The 12,723-nt window shown below is 44.8% G+C and overlaps 1 protein-coding gene across 1 annotated transcript in view; it reads left to right on the top strand.

Annotated features, from left to right (window-relative positions):
- Positions 1–12,723, top strand: part of KCNMB4 (potassium calcium-activated channel subfamily M regulatory beta subunit 4) — a 72,576-nt gene that overhangs the window by 25,072 nt on the left and 34,781 nt on the right. Inside the window, exon 2 of the mRNA XM_053584497.1 lies at positions 2,375–2,502. Within this exon, the coding sequence (XP_053440472.1) occupies positions 2,375–2,502 (128 nt within the window). The remainder of the gene's footprint in view (positions 1–2,374; positions 2,503–12,723) is intronic.

Genomic DNA, 12,723 nt, shown 5'->3' with positions numbered 1-12,723 from the left:
TGACCGTGAGGTAGAAAATAGATTGTAATAGAAAGAAAGAAAACACACCATAGGGAGAAGGCAGGAGGAAAATCATGGTCTCCAGTGAACATTTCTCTAGTGCAAAATGCAGGCCGGTGAGGAAGGTCCTCCCACGGCCCTCTGGTGCTGGCGGGAATGGGGCTGGCGGGAACAGGGCTGCAGGAACGGGGCTCGATCAGGGCTCGGGTCATCTCCCCAGCAGGAAGGATCTCTTCTGGGAAGATAACCACAACAATGTTTGTAGGCTTGCCTTCTGCTGGGTTCTGTCTGGAAGAACTGGAATCATAGTAATGTACACCTAGAAATTATTTTGGAGATTTTGCGGAATTAAAAAAAAAAAAAAAATGAAATCCAGAAAAGGGAAGTAATTTGCCCAGGTCCAAACACCCAGTGAATAACAGCACCAGAGCCCTGTCTGACGGTGCTTCTAAGTCTAACTGCTGCTTTGAATAAACTCTGAATACCTAATGTCACAGAAATTTTTATCTAGCTTTATATTACTGGTGTTAGTAGAAATGGAGCTCTGTGTGCACAGGATAAACATTGAGTGATTCAGTCATTAAAATAATATTTGTATGACGTGCATTTGTTATATGTAATAGAAAATGACCAAATTTACTAAAATTTAAAATGTGTTTATGTATTTTTTTAATGTTTAAACACTGAAAATAACTTCATTCTTTTGAATAAAAATGTATCTACATGTGGTTATGAAGTAATTCAACCAATAGTTCTGAAGCTTCATTATTAGCAGACACGGTTTTGAGTCTGAAGCCAGGGAAGGGACTAGTGGTCCCTTTTCTCAGCTCACTAGCCAGCGGGGGAGGGTGACAGAAAACAGACACAAGTGTGGCACTGTGTGGTTCCGGCTCTGTGACAGCACTGCTGAGGGGTGCTGAATTGTGGAGGAAGAAAGAGAAGCCTCCCCCCACTTAGGTAACACCAGACTTGAATCTTGAAAGGAGATTTAGGAGCAAAAGGCATTAAAAGGGAAGAGGACAGTCTGTGCCAAACAGGCAGGTGTGACAACGCTGGGCAGGGTAGGGGTGAGGTGCTTTTATATGTCTGCACCCCAGGTGTAAGGGAAGGCAAGAGCAGCAGGGACCGTATCACACAGAGCTGCAAACATTGTGCTAAAACGTTTGAATTTTACTGGAAAATAATAGGAAGGTGTTGCAATTTACTCATTGTCAATTATACGTGTAACTCAAATTAAACTGTAAGGTTAATACTTGTCTTCCTGCTCTTTCATATCAGATACCTTGGTAAAACATCTGTGATAAAAATCATCAGATTCTATTGCTACTTGAAGAGCTGATGAGAATCTCAATTTCCTCTTCTGTAAAATGGAGATCGTTTTAGGATTGTTGTAAGAAGTACACAGAATGAGTCCTGTGAAGCGTTTATTACAGTGTCTGCCATATTGCAAACACTCAATAAATTTAAGCCGGAATCATCATCATCATGATCAGAAAAGACTGAATTGGAAGAAATGAGTTAAAATGCTAAGGGTTGATTTTAACATCTGGAGTTAAGAGCATTTCCTGATTCTGCTGAATCTGTATTGCTTACAGTAATGGAGTCTCTTTAAGAGAATTACTTTGTCAGAGGCATGGCTAGGAAAAAACACCAAATAGCAAAATAAATTGATTGTGTACTCAAAAGAAAATTTCCCACCAATTTTATTGTCCAAGAGAATGTAAGGAAAGAAAATTGGAGTCAGTGGTTGAGAGCTGCACCCTGAGGAGAACTATGTGTTAGATTTGTTAGTTAAAAGTGGAAGGGGAGAAAATCAAGGTCATAGACAGGAAGTGGGGATAAGAGAATATCAAGGTCATGGACAGGAAATGGGGGTAAAAGGATATCAAGGTCATAGACAGGAAGTGGGGGTAAGAGAACATCAAGATCATAGACAGGAAGTGAGGGTAAGAGAACATCAAGGTCATAGACAGGAAGTGGGGGTAAGAGAATATCAAGGTCATAGACAGGAAGTGGGGGTAAGAATTAACTTCTTTGTGCCTCCTCCAGTTGACTGGCAGCCCCCCCAAAGCAAGAGTATTTTATGCTTTTAATTTGCTATAAGATTGTAACTAATTGTTTATAAAATATCCTTGTGCTTTAATGACCGAAGATTCTTTTTTTGCTCCATTTTTGTCATTGGAATATTTTCTGTCATTGTGCCAAATTGGAAATTTGAAATAAAGTTTAGTAATTTCTGTTTGATTATATTTGAAAATTGGGTAGGTCTAAATTAGATGTACTGTCTGCATAATGCCATTTCTCCATAAAAATTGTACTACATTTCAATATTCTAAAGAATAACACGTTGACTTTCTGTGTTCTGTTTTGTTAGTGCTCGTATATCCCTCCCTGTAAGAGAGAAAATCAGAAGAACTTGGAAAGTGTCATGAATTGGCAGCAATATTGGAAAGATGAAATTGGTTCCCAGCCATTTACATGCTACTTTAATCAATATCAAAGGTGAGTCAATATTTACATGTACATATTAAAATTGACTGTAGCCTCTGTAATTTATTACACTGTTAAATCAAAGACCATGCTGATTTGACAAAATATACAGCATGGAGACGACGTTGGCTCTGTCAAGGGTGCTGTCAGGGAAGCCCCTTCTTGCTGTGCTGGATGGGAAGCACAGAAAGAATCTGTAGGGGAAGAAGAAAGAACTTAGGGTATAGAGGTTACCCTCTGGATACGCTGAGAAGTGATAGTGCCTTTAGGTGAGCCCTTGCAGACGGAGAGTATTTCCCGAGCTTCAGGTCTTCACGCACACAGCTGAACAGGGTACAGATTGGCCAGCATTTGGGCTGTATCAGATTTTCTTTTCATAGTATACCCATATAACAAACCTGCATTAAATCTTATCTTTCCTTTTCCTTTCTGTTCTGATGACTTGTCAATAAATAATAAGTTCACACCATTAAAACTTGACTTAGAAGCCAGGTGCTGTGGCTCAAACACCTGTAATCTCAGCATTCTGGGATTCCAAGGTGGGTGGATCACCTGAGCGTAGAAATTCAGGACGAGCCTGAGCAAGAGCAAGACCCTGTCTCTATTAAAAACAGAAAAACTAGCTGGGTGTTGTGGCAGGTGCCTGGGGAGTGCCTATAGTCCCAGCTACTTGGGAGGCTGAGGCAAGAGGGGCTCTTGAACCCAGGAGTTTGAGGTTGCTGTGAGCTGACACCACAGTACTCTACCCAAGGTGACAAAATGAGAGTCTGTCTTAAAAAACAAACAAATATTTTAGCACTTGTTATACCGTATAAACCACATAAAGATAGTTCTTTTGTCTAGAACAGTTCAATATCTGCCCAGATTAATCACCGATTTTTTTTTTTTTAGACCGAACATCACTTTGTCACCCCAAGTAGCTGGGGACTACAGGCACCTGCCACAACGCCTGGCTATTTTTAGAGAGAGGGTCTTGCTGTGAGCTCAGGTGATTCAAGCGCCTCGGCCTCCCACAGTGCTGAGATTACAGGCGTGAGCTACCACACACTGCAATCACTGATTTATTTATCACACATTTATTGAGTATCCAAAACTTGCTGTATATTTTTTTTTTTTTTTGTAGAGACAGAGTCTCACTGTACCACCCTCGGTAGAGTGCCGTGGCCTCACACGGCTCACAGCAACCTCCAACTCCTGGGCTTACGCGATTCTCTTGCCTCAGCCTCCCGAGTAGCTGGGACTACAGGTGCCCGCCACAACGCCTGGCTATTTTTTTGTTGCAGTTTGGCCGGGGCTGGGCTTGAACCCGCCACCCTTGGCATATGGGGCTGGCGCCCTACTCATTGAGCCACAGGTGCCGCCCTTGCTGTATATTTTTACTTGGGTGTTCCACCGTTACGTCAGACCTTGTCTTCCTCCCATAATCTCTCTTAGTGAATGGCACTGTCACTCACTCGTTTACCCAATCCACGTCCTTTGAGTAATTCTCATTTTTCCCATTTACAAAATATTTTCACTTGTATTCACCGTCATGGTGACTGTGCCTCTACCATGAACCTTCTGTGTCTTCTCTTGCCCCCCTCGCAGTTCACATCCAGATTTCTCATTTTGGTCAGTGCAGTTGTCCCCTGCGAGTCATTGCACCCTGGCCCACTACAGGCCATTCTTCGTGGTGCTGCCAGGGATCTTCTGAGACGTGAGTTTATCCACCTTGCAGTCTCAGCATCTCAGCACAGCCAATGTGTTGGTACCTTACTGCTGCGTAACAAACTACCCACCTAACTACAGAAGTGATGTGTTGTTTCTTAGGATCCTGAGGGTAGGCTGGGCTCCTTTGCAGCCAGATCGTGGCCGAAATAGCTGGGTGGTCCCCGGCGGCCTCCCCGTCACATGCCCAGTGGTTGGTGCTGGCCATCCACCTGATTTCTCTCCCTCCAGCAGGCAGGATCACCTCGCTAACAGCGTGGCAGCCTCAGAGCTGGATCACCTTGCTAACAGCGTGGCAGCCTCAGAGCAGCATTTCAGGGGAGGCAGGCCTCAGCTCTGGAATTCAAATAATATCATTTCTGACATGTTCTCTCTTTTTTTTTATTTCTTTTGAGACAGAGTCTCACTATGTCACCCTTGGTAGAGTGCCGCGGCATACCAGCTCACAGCAACCTCCAACTCTTGGGCTTAAATGATTCTCTTATCTCAGCCTCCCAAGTAGCTGGGACTACAGGCACCCGCCACAACACCCAGCTATTTTTTTTTTTTTTTTTTTGCAGTTGTCATTGTTGTTTAGTTGGCCCAGGCTGGGTTCGAAACCGCCAGCCTCCGTGTATGTGGCTGGGGCCGTAACTACTGTGCTACGGGCACTGAGCCATTTCTGACGTGTTCTATTGGTCAAAGCAAGTCACAAAGCTGTCCGTGTTTTGGCTGGCTTTGTGACTTGCTTTGACCAATAGAACACGTCAGAAATAGTCTAAATAGTCTTTGCCTTTAGATAGAAGCAGCTACAAAGGATCTGTGGCTGCAGCCTGTCTGGATGCCCAGACAGGTCCCCCACTCACTCTGCTGTGGCCATTCTGAACTGTGCGCAGTTCTCAGAATAGCTTACATTTTTATAGCCACATCTTTGTATTTACTTCTGCTTCTTGACTGGCTCATGAAGATGCTCCACAGATGTCACCTTCTCTAGGCTATTTCTCTTGATCCTTGAGTGTGAGTTACAGTTGGGATACCAGCTGCCGCCTGTGGACAGAATTCTGACTCATACATCAGGAGATGCACAGGTGGGCTGACGTTGGGGTGGTTTGGTGCGGTGACGTCATGGTGTCTAGAGAACCCGGCTCCTTTCCCAAGCCCAGTTCTGCTGTGATATGGTCCATGCAGCTCCAGATGCCATAACCAGACACAGCGGTGTCCAAAGGCAGAAAGAGCCTAGTTTTCCTGGTATATTTTTCTTGAGATTACAAAACCTTTTCCTAACCTCCCACAGTTAACCTTCCCTCAAATATTCTTGTTCAGAATGAGTTACTGGGCCGGACATGATGGCTCACACCTATAATCCCAGCACTCTGGGAGGCTGTAGAGGAAGGATCATTTGAGCTCAGGAATTTGACCAGTCTGAGCAAGAGCAAGACCCCTTCTCTACTAAAAACTAGCCAGGTGGTGTGACGGCCACCTGTAGTCCCAGCTTCTTGAGAGGCTGAGGCAACAGAATTGCTCAAGCCCAAGAGTTTGAGGTTGCTATGAGCTGTGACTTCATGGTCATCTACCCAAGGTGACAGAGTGAGACTCTGTCTCAAAAAGAAAATAAGTTTCTTTGCCTTCACCTAAATTTACCAATCGTAACAAAGAACCATCAGAGCCTACCCCTGAGTTGGGGGTAGGGCAGTGTCTCCTGTGTCATGTGGGGGAGGGACGTATACCTTGAGTAGGTTTGAGAAGAAAGCAGAAAGGGACAGGATGTCACGGAATAACCAGAAGTCCTGACAACAAGGTGTGTCCCCTTGTTCCAAAGTCGTCCGTCTGTGCCTCTGTCCCAGAGGCATCTACAGTGGCTTCACTTCCCTGTGCCAGGGAAGCTTCAAAAAAAGGATGCCAGAGACCAATTAAATTTGAATCTCTGGTGGTTGAACCCAGGCTTTAATTAGCATTTTAAAAAATCAGTCCTAGGGATTCTAGTGTACAACCAGAATCTAGAGCCACTGCTCTACCGTCTCACCTGTCACACTTCACTGAAATTGTTAGTATGCCGTTTTGCTAACCAGACTGTACATTTGGTTGTTTTATTGTTTTTTTTTTTTTTTTAAGACAGAGCACTGTGCCACCCTTGGTACAACGCTGTGGCATCAGTCTAGTTCACAGCAACCTCAAACTCCTGAACCCAAGTGATCCTCCTGCCTCAGTTTCCCCAGTAGCTGGCACCACAGGTGTACACCACATGCCTGGCTAATTTTTTCTATTTTTAGTAGTGATAGGGGGCTTGGTTTTTCTAGGGCTGGTCTGGAACTCCTCACTTCCAGAGATCCTCCCTCCTTGGCCTCCCAGAGTGCTGGATCACAGATGGCACATTTGTCAACGTGTGGCCCAGCCTTCTTTGTCTTTGTACTCCTAGCACCCAGCACAGCGTCTGGCTCTCAGTTAATCATCTTTGTTTCTAAGGAACTGGGATTAATTGGTGAAAACAGATGCATAGGCAACTGTAAATATGATTTCCTCGGCTGGAAATAGAAGAGGGAAGGCCTTGAAAATGGGGTGTCCACAGCAAAGAAACCAAGGCTTGATTGATGATGTGCAGTACCTTAGATGTACAGGTCTGATAACAAGAAAGGGGGAGTTTGCTCGCTAGCACAGTAGCTTGGGGTTAGATTTTTTTTTTAATTATTAAATCATAGCTGTATACATTTTAATGCAATCATGGGGTACCATGTGCTGGTTTTATATACAATTTGAAATATTTTCATCAAACTTGTTAACATAGCCTTCCTGGCATTTTCTTAGTTATTGTGTTGAGACATTTACATTCTACATTTAGTAAATTTCACATGTACCCTTGTAATTGGGGTTAGATTTTTAAAGAGTCATTAATGCCATACTGAGGAGATGCCTTTGGCATACAGGCCATAAAAATGTATCAGAAGTTTTTTGTTTTTTTAACCAAAGATTGGCATTTCTTTTGATTTAGAAAGTAAATGAATGATTGTTGAATGTGTATGGGATGGGAAAATGCATCAAAGGCAGGAGAGAAAGAGAGTCCTAAGTGAAAAAATACACTTTCGAGCAGCTACCTTGTGACAGCCATTGTAAATAGCATTTTCTTTAGATCATCAGATTTCTTATAATATCACTAAGTACGAGTGACTTTTTTTTTTTTTTTTTGGCCGGGGCTGGGCTTGAACCCGCCACCTCCGGCATATGGGACTGGCGCCCTACCCGTTGAGCCACAGGCGCCGCCCCAGTACGAGTGACTTTTAACAGATGAGGAAACCGAGTTTGGAAGAAGCTCATTGGCTTGCCAAGGCGCACAGCTGGAAAATGAAAAAATTGGAATCTAGTTTGTTTGATTCCCAAAGCTCCTTCTATTAGCCGCCTGCTAGTCCTGGCAAGGACTTGGAAGGCTTACTTCAGAGCAGTGGCAGGCGACAGAGATCATATCAGAAAGACATTTCGGAGTTTGACTCAACAGTTAGACTCAGTGGCAGTGGGTGAGAAGAAAAAGGAAGACGTCACGTTTGACTCAGTGTTGGGTGGGGGCACTCTGCCTCTGAGGATGGGGAGTGTGAGGAGCTCACCCAATGTCCAGAAGAGCAAAAACAGACTTTTAGTGCAGAAGCAAGAGGTCGGAAGCGGTGTTACCCAGACGGGGGAATTGTTCACACACAAGCTGATGCAGAGAGCAGGTGTTCATGCTGGGACACACAGGGCGAGAGGCAGACGCTGGTGGGACCTTGGTGGCGTTTGCATTTACGTTACAGACAGAAGGAGACAGAGTGTGAGGGAAGGAGGAAAATTGCAGCATCCGAAAAGGAGAGCGTTGAGCTTATTTTTGGTGTAAAGGATCCAAAGTAAAAAAAAAAAAAAAAGGAAAACAAGAGTGTTTGAAAGAGACAGAAGTCACTGACTTTGATTATTAGTGGTCTGTCGTGATCACTGTGAAATAATTTAGGTGCAGCCTTAGAGTACAGGGTTAGAAAGCATTTTATATTAGGCTGAGGTGAGAATGTGAAGGGCATTGAAGGTGCAGATACCCATTGGAGAAATTTGCCATGTTCTGCATCAAACTAAACAACTATCTACAGCAACAAAAATGTTCATCAGAGTGAAAAAGACAGCCTACATTATGGGAGAAAATGTTTACAAGCCATATATCTGATCAGGAGTTAATCTCTGGAAAGTATAAGAGAATGCTACAACTCAATAGTAAAAATAAATAAATAAATAAATACCTGATTTAAAAATGGGCTAAGGACTTGAATAGATATTTCTCTAAAATAGACATGTCAGTGGTCAACAGGTATATGAAACATTACTCAACGTCATTAATAATCAGAGAAATGCACGTCAAAACCATAATGAGATCACCTCTCACCTGTCAGGATGGCTGTTAATTTAAAAAACCAAAGACAGCAAGGATTGGCAAAGATGGGGAGAAATTGGAACCCTTGCACATTGATGGTGGGAGGGCAAAGTGGTGCAGTCGCTATGGAGGACGGCATGGAAGTTCTTCTAAATAATTAAAAGTAGGCAGAACTACCATAAAATCCAGCAATCCCATTTCTGGGTATTTTACCCAAAAGACTTGAAATCAGGGTTTCAAAGAGATATTAGTGGTCCTGCATTCACTGCAGCCACGATGGGGGAACGACCTACATGTCCGCTGACAGGGGAATTGTTAGAGGAAGTGTGGTTCGTACCTGCAGTGGGGGCCATTCAGCCTTTAGAAAGAAGAAAATTGTGCGATGTGAAACATCTGGAGGATATTTTACTAGGTGAAATCAGCCAGTCACGGCAAGGCACATACTGTGTGATTGCACTTACATGAGGTGTCTGAAACAGTCAAGTTCATAGACTCCACGAGTGGGACGGTGGTGGCTGCAGGGGCTGGAGAGGAGGAAATGGGGGTTACTCGTCTGGGGGGGTAAAGGTGAGTCAGCTGATGGAGGTGGGCTCAGGAGATGAGCTGCACAACGTTGTAGTTTGAGTCAGCAGCGATGTATTGTACACTTACAAACTGGAATACCTAAGTATTCCTATCACAATTAAATAAAGTCAGTTTTCCATGACTGGAAAAAGGTTTGAGGAGGAGGTTGGGAGGGAGGCAGAGGCTGGAGCCTTCTGCAGGCTGGCACTGCCCGGGAGGAAGGCAGGTCGGAGTGCACAGTCCACGCCCTGAGAAGACGAGATAGGACGGAAGAAAAAGGTTAGGAAGCCAGGAGGTGGTTTCTCTCTATGAGGTGGGAGCCCAGTTACAGGGAGTAGGCACCAGCAATGAGGATTGTTGGAGCTAGCCGCTGCCATCTGAATCACGTGCATGCTGGAAGCTTTCTGCTTCAGACTAGCAGTCACTCAGCTTGTGTGTGACCTTGAACTCCACACCTCCCACCTGAAGAGCTGCTGATCGTCCTAATAAAACATCCCCTCTCTCCCCATAGTAACAGCTGCCTCCTCCCTTAGACAGGGTGGCTTTCTGTAGGGCATCAGTTCTGAATGTCCCCAGTGCCCCATCAAGAAGGACAATTCCCCTGAAATAGTGAGGCCTGTCCAAAAGGAGCTAAACCTGTATTAGGTACTAAAACCCAAAAACTTTGTATACTTTCACAGCACTTCAGACACCAAAAGTGCGGGGTTTTTCTGCACCCAGCAGTTCAGCTCTGGGGACAGCCGCTGGTGTCCTGTAGTCCATTCACTTCAGATCCCACATGGTGAAGGGCTCAGTCCCACAGGAACCCCTCTGGAGGTACCAGTTACATGTCCCTGGTTCCCACCTGAGCTCTGAACAACCAGATGTGAGTCGGAGTCCCATAGCCCCCTTGCTTGGGTCCGATAATTTGCTAGAAGAACCCACCCACAGAACCCAGAGAAGGGCTTCACTTACTGTTCCCAGTTTATTACAAAGGGCACAACGCAAGAAAAGATGGACGATGTGGTGGAACAAGGCGCCCTCCAGGCACAGCACCCTTCCCCAGGGCCCCGATATATGCATCAGCCCAGAAGCTCTGAAGGGGTTATAATTTGTACAGAACAGTGTATTTCAACCTTTTTAATGCACAGTTGAACCTATAGTTAAACTTCTGCGGCACACTTAAATTATGTCGATCAAAAAAAAAAAAAAAAAAGAGTAAAGAGTATACTTAATGTGCTTTAATTCTTCCAAAAATGTGCTTTAAACTTCTTCCAAAAATGATTTAATCAATGATCTTTTAAAAATTTTCATGGCACACATTTTCATGGATTAAATCATGGGCTGTGGTGCCTCCAGCCCCCTTCCCTCCCTGGAGTTGAGGGTGGTATTGGGAGTTCTAATTCCCCAGTCCCTGGTTGGTTTCTCTGGCAGCTCCCTGTCGGCAAGAGTCACCTCAGTATCTTAAATCCCAGTGTGGTCAGAGGGGCTCTCTGTGAGTAACAGAAGATACTCAGGAAAGCACAGGGTTTTAAAAACTGGGCCACAGACCAAACCCAAATTTCTTATTATGTCACCTCTACCCATTGTGTTAACTTCAGTACAGTAAATTTGAGCCCATCATTCTTCCCTGGGAAGGCTCCACGCCCCATTCCATCATCTCACAGTCTTATGCCCAGACTGCGGGTGTGGGAGAAGCGGGGGTGGTCTGTCACAGCCCAGCCGCTCTCAAGACAAGATTTTTAAAGCGACTCTGGGAAAGCAAGAGTTTAGAGTTTGGCTCTTTTACCCTGACATATGTGAGAGGAAACAGGAGTGCTGTTTGGAGGTGTGAAAAGTGGCAACTCCTTAGTGCCATCTACTCTTGGTACACTTTTTACTACTGCTAAATATGAAATAAAAATAGGCTTACTGTATGGACTCCCAGATGCTCTTGATGAGATGAACTTTATATTTAAAGTAACCTTTAGATTTCACTCAAATGCAGGAAATTAGGGAGAATAGTTACCAAGAAGTTTCCATTTTCAAGAAAGGGTTGTTAGCTTTCTAGTGTCCAGCCTGCTGAAGCAAGCCACATTCTGGAGTAGAGCAGCAGCCACACCTGCCGTGGGGTCATTCCCCCCTTCCCCACTCCCAAACATTTGCACATTCAGAAGTAGAGTGGGTTCCCCTCCTGCACATTTGGGGGTAGAACAGCCGTACCTGCTGTGGGTCCCCCCTCATTCCTGAGTAGAGCAGCCACATGTGCTGTGGGGTCCCCACCCCATGCTTAACCCTCTCTGCACCCAGGAAGGACTCTGCCGAGGGTCCAGTGGGGTGACCTCACCCCCAGGGCCCAGCCATTTGAGGTCTCCTATAACATTTCAGCTCTTCACCTCCCTCAACCTTGGGGCTAACAGTTGCCTTCCGATGTGTGTAGATTTCCTTTTTATACTTTTTTTATACAGGTAAGGTCACACTTATGCTGTCGATACCATTTTTTCTTTTTTTTTTTTAGCCTTTTCCTGGCTTATCCTTTCTCAGCAAAACCCAACTTAAGCTCACTTGGCAAGGATGCTTTGAAACCCCCATTCCATTGCCAGAAATTTCTCTGTTGTCTCAGTCTTTTCATGTAATTCTTTCCTCATCTTTGCCTTAACTGGCTTCTCCTTGAAGAGAGCACATCCCTGGCAAAGTTATTCATTCCCCCCATTCCCTATGGATCCGGGAACCAGAGGGAATGATCGGTTTTCGTGAACTTTTCCTCTTATGGAGAGCAGAGTGCTTTTCTATGCAGATTTCCTTTTTAATACTTTGTTTTGTGCATCTGAGTGGATAGGAGGTCGTGGAGTGCACAGAGCAGTCGTGTGCGCCCAGGCCACACACACCCCCGTGTACAGACCCAGCCACCCACCTACAGACCCACCTCACTCCCTCCACCACTGCCTCGGTTCAGTCTGTCCCCTCCCTAACTTGCTGAGTGACCTTCAGTCTGTCAGCCTTGGTCTTCTCTTGCCCACCATCCAACCCGCACTAGGTTTTACTTCAGCCTCTATTTGTTGTTGTTGTTTTGCCTTCTTCATGTTTTATTTTTTTATTATTAATCATAGTTGTGTACATTAATGCACATTAATGTATTCAGCCTCCAATTTGATCTTGCCACAATCCTTGATTGTATCTCCCTGCCTTCTTATAGTCCATAAGATAAGGGCCAATTCTTCCAACAGCAGCTTCACCTTCTGCTCTTGAATTGTGTACCAGCCATGGGGAAACAAAATAATAGATATAAAAAAAAACGAAACACACAAAACAACAGACACAGCTCCTCCCTCCATGGAGCATAGCGTCGGTGGTCATGACGTCAGTGTTAATGGTGCTCTGTGAGTAACAACACTTGGTGGGGCATCTCCAAGACCTGTCTGAGTAAATCATAGTTAGGTCAAGACCAGGGGATGTTCGAGAGTTAGTTGGGTAGAAAGGAAGAACATTCGAGAACAAGATGCCATCCAGGATAAAAGTTCTAAGGCAAGAAAGAACAGGTGAGTTTTAGGAACTGAAAGGTTTCCATGGGGGAGCCGTGAGGGAGAGCGGCCTGGACACAGGGGTGAGAAGCGTGCAGGTTCAGCTTCACCTGAAAATGCAGTGAG

This window comes from Nycticebus coucang, chromosome 3 (genome assembly GCF_027406575.1).
Source record: "Nycticebus coucang isolate mNycCou1 chromosome 3, mNycCou1.pri, whole genome shotgun sequence".
Taxonomy (NCBI): domain Eukaryota; kingdom Metazoa; phylum Chordata; class Mammalia; order Primates; family Lorisidae; genus Nycticebus; species Nycticebus coucang.
Note: the sequence above shows the minus strand (reverse complement) of the source record. Positions and strands in the feature narration are given on the sequence as shown.